We start from the raw sequence: 21,994 nt of genomic DNA, 5'->3' as shown, positions 1-21,994 counted from the left end.
TTTTTCATGGCTGAATACTACTCTATTGTGTATAAGTACCACATTTTCTTAACCCACTCATCTGTTCATGGACACTTAGGTTACTTCCAAATCTTGGCTATTGTGTACAGTGTGGCAACAAACATGAGATTGCAGATATCTCTTTGATATACTGATTTGCTTTTTTTAGTGTATATACCCAGCAGTAGGATTGCTGAATCATGTGGTAGTTCTACTTTTAGTTTTTTGAGGAACCTCCAAACTGTTCTGTATAGTGGCTGTATTAATTTACATTCCCACCAACAGTGTATGAATGATCCCTTTTCTCCTCATCCTTACCAGCATGTATTATTGCCTGACCTTTGGATAAAAGCCGTATTAACTGAGGTGAGATTATATCTCATTGTAGTTTTTATTTGCATTTCTCTAATGATCAGTGATGTTTAGCACACTTTCACATCTGTTTGCAACTCATATGTCTTCTTTTGACAAAGGATTATTCAAATCTTTTGCCTACGTTTTAATTGGATTATTAGAATTTTTCCTATAGAGTTGTTTTTTGTTTGTTTGAGGCAGTCTCACTCTGTCAACCAGGCTGAAGTGCAGTGGTACAATCTTGGCTCACTGCAATCTCCACCTTTTGGGTTGAAAGGATTTTCGTGTCTCAGCTTCCTGAGAAGCATGTCTTACAGATTTGTGCCACTACTCCCGGCTAATTTTTGTATTTTTAGTAGAGACGGGGTTTCACCTTGTTGGTCAGGCAGGTCTCAAACTCCTAGCCTCAAGTGATCTGCCTGTCTTAGTCTCCCAAAGTGCTGGGATTAAAGGTCTGAGCCACCATGCATGGCCCCTATAGAGTGGTTTGAGCCTCTCATATATGCTCGTTACCAATCCCCTGTCAGATGGGTAGTTTGCAAATATTTTCTCCCATTCTTTGGGTTGTCTCTTCACTTTGTTTATTGTTTCCTTTGTTGTGAAGAAACTTTTTAACTTGATGTGATCCCATTTGTCCATGATTACTTTCGTTGCCTGTGCTTTTGGGGTATTTCTCAACAAATTTTTGCCCAGATCAATGTCCTGGAGAGTTTCTACAGTGTTTTCTTGTAGTCATTTCACAGTTTGAGGTATTAGATTTAAGTCTTCATTGTGAAATGGTTTTTGTATATGGCAAGAGATAGGGGTCAAGTTTCATTCTTCTGCATATGGATGTCCAGTTTTCCCAGCACCATCTATTGAAGTGACTCTCTTTTCCCCAGTGTATGTTCTTGGCACCTTTGTCAAAAATGAGTTCACTGTAGGTGTGAGGATTTGTTTCTGGGTTCTCTATTCTGTCACCTTGGTGTATGTGTTTGTTTTTATGCCAATACCATGCTGTTTTGATTAGTATAGCTCTGTATTATAATTGGAAGTCAGGTAATGTGATTCCTCTAGTTTTGTTCTTTACACTTAGGATAGCTATGGCTATTCTGGGTCTTTTGTGGTTACCCATGAATTTTAGATTTTTTTTTTATTTCTGTGAAGAATGTCATTGATATTTTTATATTAATTGAATCTGTAGATTGTTTTGGACAGTATGAACATTTTAATGATATTATTTCAATCCATGAACATGGAATATTTTTTCAATTTTTTATGTCATCTTCAATTTCTTTCATCAATGCTTTACATTTTCATTGTAGAAAACTTTAAGATCTTTGGTTAAGTTAATTCCTAGGTATTTAATTTTATTTGTGGCTATTGTAAATGGAATTACTTCTTATATTACTTTTTCATATTATTTGCTGTTGACATATAGAAATGCTACTGACTTTGTATGTTGATTTTGCATCCTGCAACTTTACTGAATTTGTTTATCAGTCCTAATGGTTTTTTGGTGAAGTCTTTAAAACTCTTTGAATTCAACATCATATCATTTGCAAACAGGGATAATTTGACTTCTTCATTTTGAGTTTTGATAACTTTAGGTATTTTTCTTGGCTGATTGCTCTAGCTAAGACTCCCAGTACTATGTTAAATAACAGTGGTGAAAGTGGCATCAATGTAGTGCTCCATATCTTATAGGAAAGGCATTCAGTTTTTCCTCATTCAGTATGATACTAGCTGTGGTTCGGTCATATATGGCTTTTATTGTGTTGAAGTATGTTCCTTCTATACTAAGTCTTTTTGATGGCTTTTATCTTAAAAGGATGTTGAATTATATCAAATGCTTTTTCAGCATCAATTGAAATGATCAGATGGTTGTTATCCTTCATTCTGTTGATATAATGTGTCACATTGGTTGATTTGCATATATTGAACGATCATTGCATTCCAGAAAAAATTCTCCCTTGGTCAGGATGAATGATCTTTCTAATATAGTGCTGAATTCTGTTTGCTAATATATTTTTGAAAAATTTTGTATCAGTATTCATCAGAGATATTGTCCTGTAGTTTCTTTCTTTCTCTTTCTTTCTTTCTTTCCTTCCTTCCTTCTTTCTTTCTTTTTCTTTTTTATGTATTCTAGTGTGATTTTGGCACCAGGGTAATATTGGCCTTGTAGAATGATTTTGGAACTATTCGTTCTTCCTCTATTTATCAGAATAGTTTGAGTAAAATTGGTATTGCCATTTCTTTGTTATTATTATACTTTAAGTTCTGGGTTGCATGTGCAGAACATGCAGTTTTGTTACATAGGTATACACATGCCCTGGTGGTTTGCTGCACCCATCAACCCATCACCTACATTAAGTATTTCTCCTAATGTTGTCCCTCCCCTACTCCCCCACCCACAGACAGGTCCCGGTGTGTGATGTTCCCCTCCCTGTGTCTATGTGTTCTCATTGTTCAACTCCCAGTTAGGAATGAGAACATGCAGTGTTTGGTATTAGCATTTCTTTAAATGTTTGGTAAAATTCAGTAGTGAAGCCATTGGGTTTCAGGCTTTTATTTACTGATAAACATTTTGTTATGGCTTTGATCTTTTTACTTGTAATTGGTCTGTTCAGGTTTTGGATTTCTTCATGGTTCAATCTTGGTTGATTGTATGTGTCTAGAAATTTGTCTATTTCTTCTAGATTTTCCAGTTTATTGGCATATAATTGCTTGTAGCAGCCACTAATAATCCTTTGAATTCCTGCAGTATAAGTTGTAATGTCTCATTTTCATCTATGATTTTTATTTAAATCTTCTCCACTTTCTTCTTAGTCTGGCTAAAAGTTTGTCAATTTTGTTTAACTTTTCAAAATACCAATGTTTTCTTTCATTTTGTATTGTTTTCTTCATTCCGATTTGTAACTAGTATTTTGGATTAATACTAGTTACACGTATAGGGAAAGAAGTTTATTTCCCTAAAGTGACACACTATCAATCTTTCCTATAATTTGTCATAAATTCTGCAGCTCTAAGTTATCATTTTTAATAGGAGAAATCACTGGCATAGAAATCCAGAACAAAATTCATCTCAAAATTCTTTATAATTTGTCTTTAGAACACATCAAAGTTACAGTAAATTATTTACCTTTCTAATCTTATTTTATATATCAAATATGTGAATTTATCTGAACTCCTTATTAGTGCCTAAAAGCAAATTGTCAGTATTTGTAGAATGAGTCATCTAATCAAACAGAGAGCTTTAAGAGCAAGCATATAATGTTCTCTTCCTCCGTATTCCCAATGTAAACATCATTCCATAAAGGCACTGATTTTAAATCAGATAATCCTGGGCTAAAATTTCAGCTTTACTACTAAATCATTATATACCCTTCGACAAATTACTTAAATTATCCTCTCTAAAGTGCTTCTAATTATATCTATCCTAAAGGGATGGTGGAAAGATAAAATGAGACGTACCTGAGGTGCCTATCTCAGTGTTTGGCCCATTATAGGCATCTATCCTTCTTTCCTGCTTTTCCCCTCTCTCTCTTTTTTTTTTTTTTTTTTGCCTAGTAGCTAAAATCAATACCACAGCTAAGTTTATGAACATGCAGTCTCTCTTGGAGATGTAGTAAAAATAGGATGAATTCAGTATAAATAGGATTGCTTCAAATCTCACAGCAGAGACGGACTCCGGAGCTCCTCCCTGGAGCAGTTTAATTCAACTAAAGCTAATGAGGACATTTCTCTGACCCATACCCTCTATTCTTTCAACATAAGTGAACATGCCTTTGCCAATAGCGTCGTTTTCCTTTCTGCACAAGCATCACCAAATATTTATTTTGTGGTAAAAATATCAGTGATCTTATTTCATATCTCAAAACCATCATCTCCACTTTAAAGTAAGAAATGCCAGTACTAAGAAATATTTCATATTGACAAAATTGAGTGAATCACAGTAGACAAATACATACCTTGTTTTAAACAATCCAATATAAAAAAGAATACAATAATTATTTGTCTTATATGGAAGGATTCTTTGCCTTATGGAAATATTTGACACAGAGTACTTTTCAATATCAAGCTCTCCAGTGCATTGGTTTCAATTATTTTTTAAATGTAAAGAGTATGTTTGATAATTATTTAAAAGTAGAGAATAGGAGAAAATGCATATTAACTATCTTTCAGTTTCTTTTTTTGTCCTATCCATACATTTTAAATGTAATTAGAATATTAATCTTACTTTCAAAATAATTCTGTAGCTCATTTATGTTTTCACAAATTTTCATTTTCTTCATGACAGTCCAAGTTCATTCAGTAGATAAACTATTTTTGTTGACACTATTGTTGGATACTTAACTAGTTTCTAAAGTTCAGAATTAGACACAGTATAATACTTTGATTCATATTTTATCCATAAAGTCCATTCAATGCATGAATTAATTTAGTTGAACCTCTTGTTAAATGTGTTAAGCATTTAACTTGTTTTCAAAGTTTTAAGATTATAATTAACACTTCTATTCACATTTTTATCTATGAAGCTTTTTCCATGTACAGGATTATTTCACTTGATTATAATACCCAATGTGAAACCACTGGCTGAAGGAGTACCAATATTTTTGAGATCCTTGACACGTATTTGCCATTTTGGTTTTCAAAAAGGAGTACCAATTTATGCCAACATCAGTAACGTATTACAGCAACTGTTTCAATCCACCCTTCTCAGCACTATTATCATTTTGTTTTAGTTTTGCTGACTTTACAGCTAAACATTTTATCTCATTTTATCATATAACTTTTATTATCAATTCACTTTTTCAATGTGGGTTAACTAGTTGTCTTTCTTATTTAGTATACTTTCTGTTCACCTGGTTCTTTGTTGAAGGCTTATTATCCTGTTAAAGGGGAAAACTCTAGAAATTGAGCTGAAGTACAAAAATATCATTCTGACATGAAATGGATCACTTCTAGTCTTGGAAAAACCTATTAAATACCAAAATTCAAAATCTCCCTATCACCAATCCACTCTTCATGTTCATTGTCAATACCACACCTATTCTTGTTAACCCAGTCTATCAGGTCCTTCTTGCCCATCCTTCATAACATTCACTATTCATTTACTCTATTCCTACTCCTGGGCTTAAGCAATGATGGAAGAAACATGGTAACCAAGATGTCTAGCTTCCTATGGGCCCATCAATTCTAACTACTGCTGGGCCCTGCTTAGCTGTTTCTTATTTATTTGTCTGTTTATTTATTTATTTATTTATTTATGATCTTGGCCTATTCCCTAGCCAATTTTCAACTGAATCTGTTCAATTCTCCTCAGGGATCTAATGTTTCAAATTTCCCCTCACTCCTTGCGCATAAGTTTTCCTCCTGCCTTATACTTTCAAATCTGACTTTCCCTAACCTTCCCACACGTTAAAATTTCTCTTTATTTTTATTCTTTTCTCCTGATTCCATCCACTCTCAGAACACCACATGCTCTTTCCAAGGCTAACTTCTTCCCTGGATCACTGACTTTTCTATTTCCTCCATGATCTTTGCTTCATTTCCCAATCACCAAGGTTAGAGATCCCATGGCTAGCTTTAATCCCGCTCAGGTCTTTACAGGCACAAGCAACTCATTAATTCCTAAATCCTGTAACTTTTTTTTTTTTTTTTGGTGGGGGGAGGCTCCTAAATCCATCTTTTCCTTTCCAAAACTGCTGTCCCATTTTAGGCCCTCTCAATCACTTTTTGATTTCATATGAATTTCAGGATTTTTTTTTTTTCTATGAAGAATGATAGTGGTATTTTAATGGGAATTGCATTGAATTTGTAGATTGCTTTTGGCAGTTTGGTCATTTTCACAATATTTATTGTATCCATCCATGAGCATGGGATGTGTTTCCATTTTTGTGTTATCTATGATTTCTTTCAGCAGTGTTTTTCAGTTTTCCTTGTAGAGGTCTTTCTACTCCTTGGTTAGGTATATTCCTAAATGGTTTTTTTTTTTTCAGCTAACATAAAAGGGGTTGAGTTCTTGATTTGGTTCTCCACTTGGCCACTGTTGGTGTATAGAAGAGATACTGATGTGTGTATATTAATCTTGGATCTGGAAAGTTTGCTGAATTCTTTTATCGTTCTAGGAGCTTTCTGGAGGAGTCCTTAGGGTTTTCAAGATAAATGATCCTATCATCAGCAAACAGTGACCAATTGACTTCCTTTTTACCAATTTGGATGCCCTTTATTTCTTTCTCTTGTCTGATTGCAATGGCTAAGACTCCCAGTACCATGTTGAAGAGAAGTGGTGACAGTGGGCATCCATGTCTTGCTCTAGTTCTCAGTGGGAATGCTTTCAACTTTTCCCCATTCTGTATTATGTTGGCTGTGGGTTTGTCATAGGTGGCTTTTATTACATTAAGGTATGTCCCTTGTATGCTGATTTTGCTGAGAGTTTTAATCATAAAGTGATGCTGGATTTTGTTGAATGCTTTTTCTGCATCTATTGAGCTGATTATGTAATTTTTGTTTTTAATTCTGTTTATGTGGTGCATCACATTTATTGACTTGTGTCTGTTAAACCATCTCTGCATCCCTGGTATGAAACCCATTTGATCATGGTGGATTATCTTTTTGCTGTTTTGTTGGATTCAGTTAACTAGTATTCTCTTAAGGATTTTAGCATCTATGTTCATCAAGGATATTGGTCTGTAGTTTTCTTTTTTGGTTGTGTCCTTTCCTGATTTTGGTATTAGGGTGATGCTGGCTTCATAGAATGAGTTAGAGAGGGTTCCTTCTTTCATTATCTTGTGGAATAGAGTCCAACAGATTGGTATTAATTCTTCTTTGAAAGTCTAGTAGAATTCTGCTGTGAATCAGGCTAATCCTGGACTTTTTGGTTGGTAATTTTTAAATTACCATTTCAATCTTGATGCCTGTTATTGGTCTTTTAAATGTATCTGATTCTTTCTGATTTAAGCTAGGAAAGTGATATTTTTCAAGGGAATTTATCCATTCTCTTCTAGGTTTTCTAGTTTATGCGCATAGAGGTGTTCATATTAGCCTTGAATGATCTTATGTATTTCAGTGGTGTCAGTTATAATATTTCTTGTTTCATTTCTTAGTGAAGTTATTTGGATTTTCTTTATTCTTTTCTTGGTTAATCTTGCTAATGGTCTATCCATTTTAATCTTTTCAAAGAACCAGCTTTTTGTTTCATTTATCTTTTGTATTTTTTTGTTTCAATTTAATTTAGTTATGTTCTGATCTTGGTTATTTCTTTCTTCTGCTGGGTTTGGGTTTGGTTTGTTCTTGTTTCTCTAGTTCTTTGAAGTGTGACCTTAGATTGTTTGTGCTTTTTCAGACTTTTTGATGTAGGCGTTTAGGGCCATAAACTTTCCTCTTAGCACCGCCTTTGCTGTATCCCAGAGGTTTTGATAGGCTGTGTCATTACTGTCATTCAGTTTAAAGAATTTTTTAATTTCCATCTTGATTTTGTTTTTAACCCAATGCTCATTCAGGAGCAGGTTATTTAATTTCCATGTATTTCCATGGTTTTGAAGGTTCCTTTTGGAGTTGATTTCCAGTTTTATTCCACTGTGGTCTCAGAAAGTGCTTGATATAATATCAATTTTCTTAAATTTATTGAGGCTCATTTTATGGCCTATCATATGGTCTATGTTGGAGAAAGTTCCATGTGCTGTTGAATAGAATGTGTATTCTGCAGTTGGATAAAATGTTCTGTATATATCTGTTAAGTTCATTTGCTCCAAGGTATAGTTTAAATCCATTGTTTCTTTGTTGACTTTCTGTGTTGATGACCTGTCTAGTGCTGTTAGTGGGATATTGAATTCCCCCACTATTATTGTGTTGCTGTCTATCTCATTTCTTGGGTCTATTAGTAATTGTTTTATAAATTTGAAAGCTCCAGTGTTAGGTGCATATATGTTTAAGATTGTGATATTTTCCTGTTGGATAAGGTCTTTCACCATTATATAATGTCCCTCTTTGTCTCTTTTACCACTGTTGCTTTAAAGATTGTTTTGTCTGTTATAAGAATAGTTGCCCCACTCTCATTTGGTGTCCATATGCATGAAATACCTTTTTCCACCCCTTTACTTTATGTGCCTCCTTATGTGTTAGGTGAGTCTCCTGAAGGCAGCAGATAGTTGGTTGGCGAGTTCTTATCCATTCTGCAGTTCTGTATCTTTCAAGTGAAGCATTTAAGCCATTTACATTCAATGATAGCATGGAAATGTGAGGTACCATTGCATTCATTGTGCTCTTTGTTGCCTGTGTACTCTAGATTTTTTCATTGTTGTTTTTTGCTTTTGCTTTCAAGCTTGTATTTTTGTTTTATAGGTCCTGTGTGATTTATGCCTTAAAGAGGTTCTGTTTTGATGTGTTTCCAGGATTCCTTTCAAGATTTAGAGCTCCTGTAGTGGTGGCTTGATAATGGCGAATTCTCTCAGCATTTGTTTGTCTGAAAAGAGCTGAATCTTTCCTTCATATATGATGCTTAGTTTCACTGGATACAAAATTGTTGGTTGATAATCATTTTGTTTAAGGAGTCTGAAGATAGGGCCTTAATCCCTTCTAGCTTGTAGGGTTTTTGCTGAGAAATCTGCAGTTAATCTGATAGGTTTTCCTTTATAGGTTACCTAGTGCTTCTGTCTCACAGCTCTTATTTCCTTTGTCTTAACTTTGGATAACCTGATGACAATGTGCCTAAGGCGAAGATCTTTTTGGAATGGATTTCCCAGGTGTTCTTTGTGCTTCTTGTATTTGGATGTATATATATCTAGCTAGGCCAGGGAAGTTTTCCTTGATTATTCCCCCAAATATGTTTTCCAAGATTTTAGAATTCTCTTCTTCCTCAGGAACTCCAATTATTCTTAGGTTTGGTCATTTAACATAATCTCAGACTTCTTGGAGGCTTTGTTCATATTTTCTTATTCTTTTTTTCTTTGTCTTTGTTGGATTGGGTTAATTCAAAGACCTTGTCTTTGAGCTCTGAATTTCTTTCTTCTACTTGTTCAATTCTATTGCTGAGACTTTCCAAAGCATTTCATGTTTCTAAAAGTGCATCCAAAGTTTCCTGAATTTTTGATTGTTTTTTTCTTTAAACCATCTATTTCATTGAATATTTTTCCCTTTACTTCTCGTATCATTTTTTGGATTTCCTTGCATTGGGCTTTGCCTTTCTCTGTTCCCTCCCTGATTAGCTTAATAACTAACCCCCTGAATTCTTTTTCAGGTAAATCAGGGATTTCTTCTTGATTTGGATCATTGCTGGTGAACTAGTGTGATTTTTTGCAGATGTTGAAGGGAACTGTTTTGTCATATTACCACTGTTGGTTTTCTGGTTCCTTCTCACTTGGGTAGGCTCTGTCAGAGGGAAGGTCTAAGGCTGAAGCCTGTTGTTCAGATTATTTTGTCCCATGGGGTGCTCCCTTGATGTAGCACTCTCCCCCTTTTCCTATGGATGTGGCTTCCTGTGAGCCAAACTGCAGTGATTGTTGTCTCTCTTCTGGGTCTAGCTACCCAGCGAGTCTACCCAGCTCCTGGTTGGTACTGGCAGTTGTCTGCACAGAGTCCTGCAATGTGAACCATCTATGGGTCTCTCAGCCGTGCATACTAGCGCCTGGTCTAGTGGAGGAGGTGGAGGGTGCAATGGACTCCGTGAGGGTCCTAAGCTTTGGTGGTTTAATGCTCTATTTTTATGCTGGTTGGCCAGGAGGTGGCGCTTTCCAGAAACCATCAGCTGTAGTATTGTGGAGAGGGACCCGCAGTAGGCAGGGCCCTAGAACTTCCAAGATTATATGCTCTTTGTCTTCCACTACCAGGGTGGAAAGAGAAGGACCATCAGGTGGGGGAGGGGCTGGGCATGTCTGAGCTCAGACTCTCCTCGGGTGGGTCTTGCTGTGGCTGCTGTGAGGGGTGGGGGTGAGATTCCCAGGTCACTGGAGTTCTATACCTAGGATGGCTTCCTCTGCTGAGTCACGCAGATTGTCAGGGAAGTCCTGTAAAATCAGCAGTCACAGGCCTCACTCAGCTCCCAGGTAAACCGAAGGGTTGGTCTCACTTCCACCAAGCCCCCGTCCAACAGCCCTGAGTCTGTTTCCAGGTGGAGGGCAAGAGGGGCTTAAAAATTCACCCAAGGCTATCCACCTCCCAGCTGCGGAAGAAAAGGGTTTTAGTTCTTCCCTTGCCTGTGAAGTCTGCAAGCGAGATTTGCACCCTCCCCCGAGTTCTGGCCAGGAAGCTTCTTCCCCGTTCGAATTGTTACAAAATTTGGCTAGAGAATTCCTTCTTTCTGTGGAGTTTTAACCCCTGCTCCTCTGGCCACCCTCCCGATGGATCCCTATGGTGCCAGACAGAAATGAGCTGCCTGGGGACCCAGCGAGATACCAGGGCCTTCCTGTTGCTTCCTTTACCCCTGTATTTCGCTGGGCTCTCTAACTTGACTCAGCTCCAGGTAAAGTTGGAAACTTCTCCCGCAAACAGACCTTCAGTTTCTCCAGTGAGGGTATCTGTTCGGGAGAGGAGGGTCTCCCTTTTCCACTTTCTCAGTTGGGGCACTCAAAATATTTGGGGTGTCTCCTGAGTCCTACATGAGCAGTCCACTTCCTTGAGAGGGTCTGTGGGTCCTCTCAGGATTGCTGGTTTGTTCTTGCAGTCTATTTGGGGCTAAAATTCACAATGCAAGCCTCCAGATGCTGCTCTGTCTGGATTGCAGATGCTGCAATCTAGTCCTCTATCTTATTTAAAGAAAAGTGCCTTACCTCACTTTTCTTATGGCTCAAATTGTACAAAGCCTAAAATATAAGATTTTATCCATGGGAAAAGAAAGTTCGGCAAGAAAACCATTTTACAATGACATGAACACAGTACTAGTAAATTTTTGTCTAGTGAAAACAGACAATAACACAGCCTTTTAAAATAGGAGAGGGAATTGGAGTTCAAAGAATCTGTCTAACATACAATTAGTTGCTAAGAGCAAAACATAAAATGACAGAGCAAGAGACACGCATTTTGATTAAGGCAGTTTGTGTGAAGAACTACTATAAAAGGCAAAGGTATGTTTAAAGTTGATAGTTTGGGGACATCTCACTAGACAGACAATTTTATTGTTGCTTTCTTTATTTGGTCTCTCCTGAAAATGCTGCTACTTAAAAAATTAATTTGTGTTGGCAGGAAAAAAGCATCAAATTTGGCGAGCAATTTAGTGACCAGTTTTGCAATGCAGATGCTCTTAATTAACTTGAATGGATGACTCTATCATTTGCTCTCACACAAAGACAATAAGTGCTGCCAAGGAGATTACCATGAACTAAGATGCTTACTGTCGATGTAGAACCATGCAGGACAGCTGGAATAATGAAGGCTTTAAAATTGCTAAGCACTTATCTGTGCGTAGGTCAATGAGAAATTTCCTCCCATGGGCAGTTTGATGGGGAAGTCACTCTACCTACCTGCTAAACACATAGTTTATGCATTTGGTTATGCACATCTTTCTGCCCTAATAGGAATTAAGTGGATGCAGAGAAGGCACTTTTTGCTATAAAGGATTGTCTCTGACTTAATCTGAATACTTAACAAAAATGAAAATCTTACTGATTAAAAAAGTTCAGCAGCAATAAAATGACCTATAAAGCAGGAAAAAAAGGGTATCATACCTTTGAACCAGGTGGGGCTGTCAAGCCTAAGAAGGCATACACTGCATTATTTTCTCTGGCTTCAAAGAAGGCATCATAGTCCTTGATGAAAAGAAGATAAGATGAATTAGCAATATGCAACCAATAAAAGAAAAAAAGGAAATTTATTCAGCCGCGAGCAGTGGATCATGCCTGTAATCCCAACACTTTGGGAGGCCGAGGTGGGCGGATCACCTAAGGTCGGGAGTTTGAGACCAGCCTGACCAACATGGAGAAACCCCATCTCCACTAAAAATACAAAAATTAGCCAGGTGTGGGGGCACATGCCTGTAATCCCCGCTACTTGGAAGGTTGAGGCAGGAGAATCGCTTGAGCCTGGGAGGCGGAGGTTGCAGTGAGCCAAGATCACCCCACTGCACTCCAGCCTGGGCAACAGGAGGGAAACTCCATCTCAAAAAAAAAAGGAGATTTATTCAGAATGACCTGACTGGTCGACAGAATCATCTACCTCCTTGGGGACAGAGAGACTAACTTCCATAATACTAGAATTCTGGAAGGAATAAGGAGTAATAAAGAGGCAAGGCTTCTGGATCTTATTTAATATAGGTTGAAAAGTATGCTATTCTATGTCACAAAAACTGCAGAATGATTTATTCCACATCACATGGAATTTAACTCTGCCTGCAGCTTCCTCCACCATGCAAAACAGCCACCTATTTCCCAGTAAGAAGATGTTTATTTCTGGTCAGACACTGTTGTTTCCATTCACCATATTTCTGTTCCATTATTAATTTAGGTTGAGATTTTCTCAGAGCCTACAATAGACTAGATATTAGCTAGACATGCCCAAGGCCAGAAGAATAGTTAATCTTTGCTGTGTTTTGAGAAAGGCAATGAGATGTCCATGATGCATGACCAGAAGAGCAACCAAACTGCTAAGAGGTTTCAACCTGGGGAATGCAAGAGAATCTTCACATGACTAAATTTGGTTGGGATTCCTACTGTCATCTTATAAGCCACAACACATTCTCAAAAAGTAACAAATAAACTTTCCTAAATTTGGCTGTGATGCATAATCAATAGCAAACATATTTAGAAAATGTAGCCATTGTCTACATCCAGCCTTTGAGTGGATGGAAAGGACAAATGACTATATGCAAGAGATATGACTATATATATGCAGGCTTGGAGGCAGAGGTGAAAATAATGGATAGATTTGGGGCAATCTACTACAATAAACAAGAATTTAAATTGTTTTCTTACCCCGCGATACTGGCTCTCATTGAAAATCTGAGGTGGCAGGGGGTAACCTGTGGCTGGTCGACTATTTTCAGGTACATTTTCTCTCATCCACTTCCGATTCTCTTCATTGGCTGCAATATCTTTTTCTTCAAATCCTATTTTGTTGGCTTCTAGGAAACCAAGCACATCTTGTTGTTTCTTCTTAATCTAGGACCCAAAGGACAAGAAACCGTATTTTCCAAATTCAACAAAAGTCAAATGTTTGTGAGCTGGCAGAAATGAATTCAGACAGAACAAAGATTGTGGTTTCACAGAAGTTATATGATTTTCACTCTTTATTATTGTATTGTTAATAATGCCTCACAAGTATATTGAAGAGCTTTTGGTCCACTGGTCCTTTTATCAAGTTGAATTTCTCTTTTTTTTTTCCATTGAAAATTCTCATTATTTAATGATGTACATGCAAAACTAACTGATGCATATCAATATCTAAAAATGCAGTTAACTCCAAATTATGTGCAGTGAAAAGTTATGTTTTCTGATACTCTACAAGCCTCTCTTAGTTTCAGCCTTTCAAGAAAGTTTTTTCCAAATGATGCGTCTGCTTCCCATCTTAACAAGAATTGTATATGCAATAGAAATGAATCTTTCCTTGACAAAGTGCACAGGCTTCAAGAGTCATTCAAGTCTCAATTTTCAGTGTTCAAAACAGAAACTGAACAAGAATATATTAGCTAATCCTACAAACTATAAAGTTTGCAATATATCTGTACCATTCATTAGCCCTTATCATGTGCTGCTAAGGTATCTTTTATGTGTATTATGTATTAGGTTGGTGCAAAAGTAATTGCAGTTTTGGTCATTACCTTCAATAGCAAAAACTGCAATTACCTTTGCACCAACCTAATATGTTCATCTAGATAACCAGGTGGAGATGGCACATGTATTCTGTCTCCTTATCATAGCTAGAAGAGAGCTTTGAAAACAGTACAATTAATACTATTCAGTTTAGTTTCTCTTCTGATATGCATTTCTTTTAGAACCTGTATTCACACATCAATGGTAATTAACCCCTATTTAAAACCATAACTTAACATTTCTGAGCTATAGGACCGTAATCACTAAGCAAGTTTCTTCATGGAATCACATTAAAATAAAGACACATGGAGTGTTGTCATAAAAAAATAAAATAAAATAAATCTGTCTGCCAATGAGAATAAAAATGCAAAATAAGAAACTCACAGTCAAGTCCCTCTCTGGATTTACACCCCTCCATCTACCCCCACATACATGCATATATGCATAAAACTTGTGTTTTTGTCTTTCTAAGTTGCTTGTGATTGTGATTAAATAATTTTCTCTATCATCACATAACCTCGGGAAAATAATTCTCAATTCCTCCCAAAAGAAACTGAAAGTTTTCAATGCTATTTAGAATAGAGTACTGAATGTCCCTCTTTAAAGATCAGTTAGAATCTAGCAAAACTTGCTACAAGGTAATTTTTCTAATGGGAATTCTGTTTTTTAATTGGCTTATAAAATCAAACTTTCATTCCTAAATGTAACATATGCCCTCTTTTGAACTGAGAAAAATCAATGTAAAACTCAATAAATAGGAGTGTCTAGTGGACTAATGCACTTGATGAAAGGTTTCATTAAATCAATGGTTTCAATTTCTGAGGTACAGTAGGTGGGTTCAGTCAATGTCAATTGTGTCAAGTAATTTGTCGATCATTAGCATATTTACAAATTTGAGTAGATATAAAGATGTCCTATTAAGAGTGTACTTTCAAGGCTGGGCACGGTGGCTCACATCTGTAATCCCAGCATTTTGGGAGGCTGAAGCAGGAGGATTGCTTGAGCCCAGGAATTCGAGACTGGCCTGGGCAACGTGTGAAAACCCCATACTTTGAGGGAACTTGCATTCCAACAGATTTTTTTTTTTTGAATGAGTGAAGAGACGTGCTAAGAATTTTACATTCTGATGGCAGAATGTCATCAGTCACATTTGCATGAGCAGAGGACCTTTAAGATAAATTATTTTTTGAGGCTTTTCCTACCTTATTGAATGCTTACTTTGTTGAGAACATGACTCACTGTGCTAAGTTAAAATGGTCGCCAGGCCTGGTATCACTAGGCATGATAGTGTACCTTCACTGAAGCAATTACTCTCCAGTCATCAGTTGGAGAGTAATGACCAAGTATTTCTCCCATGCCCTGAGATTGCCTGATGACAAGTACACATACCTACTAGTGTGTTCTACATCTCCATAAAGCTGAACAGAATTGGCCATAATCACACTTTGCTAATAGGTTCTGCCATGTCAAATATGAACTTCTGTTCAGCTTTGAATCTTCAGGGAAAGTTAAAAAAAAGTTTCCTAACTTGATCAAATTTTCAAGTCCAAAATTTCACATATTAAGTTTATTTCCAAGAAGGAATCTATTCCTTTAATTTTTTTTTCCAAGATAGGGTCTTGCTGTTTCACCCAGGCTGGAATGCAGTATCATGAGCTTGCATCACTGCAGCTTCAAACTCCTGCACTCAAGTGGAGATTTCTAATATATAAATAATTATTGCTTTTTTTTTTTTTCTGAGACAGAGTCTAGCTCTGTCGCCCAGGCTAGAGTGCAGTGGCGTGATCTCAGCTCACTTCAAGTGATTTCTTCTGCCTCAGCCTCCTGAGTAGCTGGGATTACAGGCGCACACCACCAAACCCGGCTAATTTTTGTATTTTTAGTAGAGACGGGGTTTCACCATGTTGGTCAGGCTGGTCTCGAACTCCTGACCTCATGATCTGTCCAACTCGGCCTCCCAAAGTGCTGGGATTACAGGCATGAGCCACTGCACCCGGCCAATTATTGTCTTTCTTATACACCTATAGGCACATGTTGACTATAACACACCCTTATAAGGGAGCATCTGGTGATGGTAATTTCCTAATTTCCCTAATAGGACTTAAAATAAAGGGACACAGCGAATGCGTGAGACTGAAAACCATATATTGCCAGAACCAAGAGGAATAGGTGTCACAAGGGTTCATTTAGAAATAAAATTTAAATTTCTTCCAGGATAAAAATGACTTTGGAGTTAAAAGGCTATTGATACCCTTTTCAGCAAATAAATGTATTTGCAAGTGGACAATGCACTGTCCAGGAATTTAAATAAATATTTTTCAAACAGTAAACCACATCCCTCACCTCTACCAAAAGAATTCCAAGTCATTTCTGTCCACATGTTAGATTTTTGAGATTCAGGGTATTCTTCTCTCCAAAGACACAGAGCAGGTACATTAAACAATTGTTTCCTGGAGTAAACAGTTGTCTTCCCACAAGTCTTAGCAAGCTCCCTTTCTGTCATGCTAAGGGTCAAGTTTCTTTCAAAAAAGGAGAGTGACAAAGTTTCTGCTTTAGAAGGTGCCAGTGTGAATGTTGCAAATACCAAAGAAAGATCAAAACTTCACCAATGATACTTCAAATGGGAAAATACCCTTTTTATAAAAGAAAGTGTCGACCTTCCAAAAAGAAAAAAAAAAAAACCATTTAACCAAAGTGGGAATTTTGCCTTTTTTAATGATCAACCTCTATCACACTTTCTCTACTAACAGTTAATTAACATTGACAGAAGTTCTTGACTACGATGTGCTAAAATATAAAATGATTGTCAGAAGTAATTCAACAATATTTCTTGAGTGTCTCTTAAGTGACTCTCAATGAACTTTGTTAGACTCTCTAAACTAGCTAAAGATAAATAGGCGTGATCCCTTCCTCACATTACAATCCATTGGGAGAGATTAGAAATAGATATATTTAAAAGTTCAATTACAATAGCGTATTTAAATAAGAAGCTAAGACAACAATACAAGGTTGTTAGGTGAGAGGAGCCAAGAGAATGGCAACGCCAATGAGAGAAGAGAGAACAAGCATTTATTGCTATTAGCAATGCCACTTAGACTAAGCTTAATAAGGAGAGCACAAATGTTAGATTTTTAATCCTTCTATATTGCATACAATCTATAGTTCTGGTGAAAGGATGACATACTTAATAAAATTTAATATAACTGGCCAACGGTAAAAACTGAGCTCACAAAGGTGACAGCATATTGAACTAGAACAATGAAGGTACAGTATTACAAAATAAACTTGGAAACTTTCTAAATGGATGCTCGCAATTTCTCCTACTAAATTATTACATATAATCGAACTCTATAAATAAATCATGGTGTGTATGTGTATTTGTCTTTTTCCAAACAGGTTATAATTTTTGACTCAGTCAACTTCCTCAAAGAGAAATTCAGATACGGAGTCTCCCTCCATTTGGCTCCATTTATTTCAAATGCTACCCTAGGAAGGGTCACTCTTCATTTTAGAAAAGTAATGAGCCTGGGCCAGGAGCGGTGGCTCACGCCTGTAATCCCAGCACTTTGGGAGGCCGAGGCGGGCGGATAACGAGGTCAGGAGATCGAGACCGTCCTGACTAACACAGTGAAACCCCGTCTCCACTAAAAATACAAAAAATTAGCTGGGTGTGGTGTCAGGCACCTGAAGTCCCAGCTACCAGGAGGCTGATGCAGGAGAATGGCCTGAACCCAGGAGGTGGAGCTTGCAGTGAGCCGAGATCTCACCACTGCACTCCAGCCTGGGCGGCAGAACGAGACTCTGTCTCAAAAAAAAAAAAAAAAAGAAAAGAAAAAAAAGAAAAGTAATGAGCCTGTCTTTGCCTACTCTGTGTCAAATGATTTAACAGTGGAGTGGATGAGGAGTGAACAAACAGCATTTAAAGCTGCCAATTCAGTCTTTTACTAAGTTACTTACAAAATACATCTAAAAGGAACATCAAATCTGAAACCCCAGTTAGTCAGTTTGGCAATAAGCGAGTGCAGTATTGCCACTGTGTAGTCTTTCAATAACCAAGCAGATCTGTGTCTATTCTTAAATGAATACTGCCACGACCTACTAAACCATTGTCTTCCTTTTTTTTTTTTTTTTTTGGACGCAGTCTCACTATGTCACTCAGGCTGGAGTGCAGTGGCACGATCTCAGCTCACTGCAAGCTCTGCCTCCCGGGTTCATGCCATTCTCCCACCTGAGCCTCCTGAGTAGCTGGGACTACAGGCGCCCGCCACCATGCCTGGCTAATTTTTTTTGTATTTTTAGTAGAGACAGGGTTTCACCATGTTAGCCAGGATGGTCTCAATCTCCTGACCTCATGATCCGCCCGCTTCAGCCTCCCAAAGTGCTGGGATTACAGGCATGAGCCACCATGCCCAGCCACAATTGGCTTCTTCTTGCTCAATTTCAGGGTTAACCACAGCAAGATACACCTTTTTTTTCAGCTTGTCTGTTTGCAATATTTCCAAAAGTGGTTTGATCACAATCCAACGTAATCTGATGATTATGTGTCTTGGGGTTGCTCTTCTTGAGGAGTATCTTTGTGGTGTTCTCTGTATTTCCTGAATTTGAATGTTGGCCTGTCTTGCTAGATTGGGGAAGTTCTCCTGGATAATATCCTGCAGAGTGTTTTCCAACTTGTTTCCATTCTCCCCATCACTTTCAGATACACCAATCAGACGTAGATTTGGTCTTTTCACATAGTCCTATATTTCTTGGAGGCTTTGTTCATTTCTCTTTACCAACAAGAAACAAGTCTTGGTTAAAATGTCTAATAAGAATTTTCTTATCATTCCTCACCTCCACCCCTGGCTCCCTAGAGTTCTCGTGACAGATGTTCCAAGATGTGGCAGCATTAAAGCGTAATCTAAGATTTCCTATTTTATTCCTGCTAAAAGAAAAAGAAGATCACTTCCAAGATGGCCAAACAGGAACAGCTCTGGTCTACAACTGCCAGTGAGATTGACGCTGAAGACAAGTGATTTCTGCATTTCCAACAGAGGTGCCTGGTTCATCTCACAGGGACTGGATGGACAGTGGGTGCAGCCCACAGAGGGCAAGCCAAAGCAGAGTGGGGTGTTGCCTCACTGGGGAAGTGCAAGGGGTCATAGGATTTCCCTTTCCTGGCCAAGGAAAGCTGTGAGTGACTGTTCCTGGAGGAGCAGTACACTCCTGCCCAAATACTGCACTTTTCCCAAAGTCTTCGCAACCAGCCGACCAGGAGATCCCTTCCCGTGCCTGGCTTGGTAGATCCCATGCCCACGGAGCCTTGCTCACTGCTAGTGCAGCAGTCTGAGATTGACCTGGGACACGGGAGCTTGGTGGGGGGGGGACGTCCACCTTTGCTGAGGATTGAGTAGGCAGTTCCACGCTCACAATGTAAACAAAGTGGCAGGGCAGCTTGAACTGAGTGGAGCCCACCCCAGCTCAGCAAGGCCTACTGCCTCTCTAGACTCCACCTGTGGGGGCAGGGTATATCTGAACAAAAGGCGGCTGACAGCTTCTCCAGACTTAAAGTTCACTGCCTGGCAGCTCTGAAGAGAGCAGTAGTTCTCCCGGCATGGTGTTCGAGCTCCAGTAACAGACAGACTGCCTCCTCAAGTGGGTCCCTGACCCCCGTGTAGCCTGACTGGGAGACACCTCCCAGTAGGGGCCAACAGACACCTCATACAGGTGGGTGCCCCTGTGGGACAAAGCTTCCAGAGGAAGGATCAGGCAGCAATATGTGCTGTTTTGCAGCCTCCACTGGTGATATGCAGGCAAACAGGGTCTAGAGTGGACCTCCAGCAAACGCCAACAGACCTGCAGCTGAGGGGCCTGTCTATAGAAGTAAACCTAACAAACAGAAAGGAATAGCATCAACATCAACATCAACAAAAAGGACATCCACACCAAAACCACATCCATAGATCAGCAACATCAAAGACCAAAGGTAGATAAATCCACAAAGATGGTGAGAAACCAGAGCAGAAAGGTGGAAAATTGCAAAAACCAGAACGCCTCTTCTACAAAGGAACACAACTCCACACCAGCAAGGGAACAAAACTGGATGGAGAATGAGTTTGACGAGTAGACAGAAACAGGATTCAGAAGGTCTGTAATAAAAAACTTCCCCGAGCTAAAGGAGCATGTTTTAGCCCATCACAAGGAGGATAAAAACCTTAACAAAAGGTTAGGTGAATGGCTAAGTAGAATAACAAGTATAGAGAAGAGCTTAAATGACCAGATGGAGCTGAAAACCACAGAACAAGAACTTCGTGAAGCATACACAAGCTTCAATGGCTCATTCAATCAAGCAGAAGGAAAGGATATCACTGACTGAAGATCAAATTAATGAAATAAAGTAATAAGACAAGATTAGAGAAAAAAGAGTAAAAAGAAATGAACAAAGCCTCCAAGAAATATAGGACTATGTGAAAAGACCAAATCTACGTGTGATTGGTGTACCTGAAAGTGATGGGGAGAGTGGAAACAAGTTGGAAAACACTCTGCAGGATATTATCCAGGAGAACTTCCCCAATCTAGCAAGAAAGGCCAACATTCAAATTCGGGAAATACAGAGAACAACACAAAGATACTCCTCAAGAAGAGCAACCCCAAGACACATAATCATCAGATTCACCAAGGTTGAAATGAAGGAAAAAATGTTAAGGGCAGCCAGGGAGAAAGGTCGGGTTACCCACAAAGGGAAGCCCAACAGACTAACAGTGGATCTCTCAGCAGAAACCCGACAAGCCAGAAGAGAGTGGGGGCCAATATTCAACATTCTTAAAGAAAAGAATTTTCAATCCAGAATTTCATATCCAGCCAAACTAAGCTTCATAAGTGAAGGAGAAATAAAATAGTTTACAGACAAGCAAATGCTGAGAGATTTTGTCACCACCAGGCCTGCCCTAAAAGAGCTCCTGAAGGAACTACTAAACTTGGAAAAGAGCAACTGGTACCAACCACTGCAAAAACGTGCCAAATTATAAAGACCAACAATGCTATGAAGAAACTGCATCAATTAACAGGCGAAATAACCAGCTAACATCATAATGACAGGATCAAATTCACACATAACAATATTAACCTTAAATGTAAATGGGCTAAATGCCCCAATTAAAAGACACAGACTGGCAAATTGGATAAAGAATCAAGACCCATCAGTGTGCTGTATTCAGGAGACCCACCTCACATGCAAAGACAAACATAGGCCCAAAATAAAGGGATAGAGGAAGATCTATCAAGCAAATGGAAGGCAAAAAAAGCAGGAGTTGCAATCCTGGTCTCTGATAAAACAAACTTTAAGCCAACAAAGATCAAAAGAGACAAAGAAGGCCATTACATAATGGCAAAGGGCTCAATTCAACAAGAAGAGCTAACTATCCTAAACATACATTCACTCAGTACAGGAGCACCCAGATTCATAAAGCAAGTTCTTACAGACCTACAAAGAGACTTAGACTCCCACACAATAATAATGGAAGACTTTAACACCCCACTGTCAATATTAGACAGATCAATGAGACATAAAATTAACAAGGATATCCAGGACTTGAACTCAGCTCTGGACCAAGCAGACCTAATAGGCATCTACAGACCTCTCTACCCCAAATCAACAGAATATACATTCTTCTCAGTACCACATCGCACTTATTCTAAAATTGACCACATAATTAGAAGTAAAACACTCCTCAGCAAATGTGTAAGAACAAAAATCACAACAAACTGCCTCTCAGACCACAGTGCAATCAAATTAGAAGTCAGGAGTAAGAATCTCACTAAACAGCACAACTACATGGAAACTGAACGACCTACTCCTGAATGACTAATGGGTAAATAATGAATGAAGGCAGAAATAAAGATGTTCTTTGAAACCAAGGAGAACAAAGATACAATGTACC

The 21,994-nt window shown here is 38.3% G+C and overlaps 1 protein-coding gene across 1 annotated transcript in view; it reads right to left on the bottom strand.

Annotated features, from left to right (window-relative positions):
• The window catches only part of SH3BGRL (SH3 domain binding glutamate rich protein like), a 98,613-nt gene that overhangs the window by 8,178 nt on the left and 68,441 nt on the right, over positions 1 to 21,994 (bottom strand). Inside the window, 2 exon segments of the mRNA NM_001246405.2 lie at positions 11,997 to 12,077; positions 13,239 to 13,424. Coding sequence (NP_001233334.1) covers positions 11,997 to 12,077; positions 13,239 to 13,424 — 267 coding nt within the window.

Source organism: Pan troglodytes, chromosome X (genome assembly GCF_028858775.2).
Source record: "Pan troglodytes isolate AG18354 chromosome X, NHGRI_mPanTro3-v2.0_pri, whole genome shotgun sequence".
Classification (NCBI taxonomy): domain Eukaryota; kingdom Metazoa; phylum Chordata; class Mammalia; order Primates; family Hominidae; genus Pan; species Pan troglodytes.
This window is presented reverse-complemented; position numbering and strand designations above follow the sequence as displayed.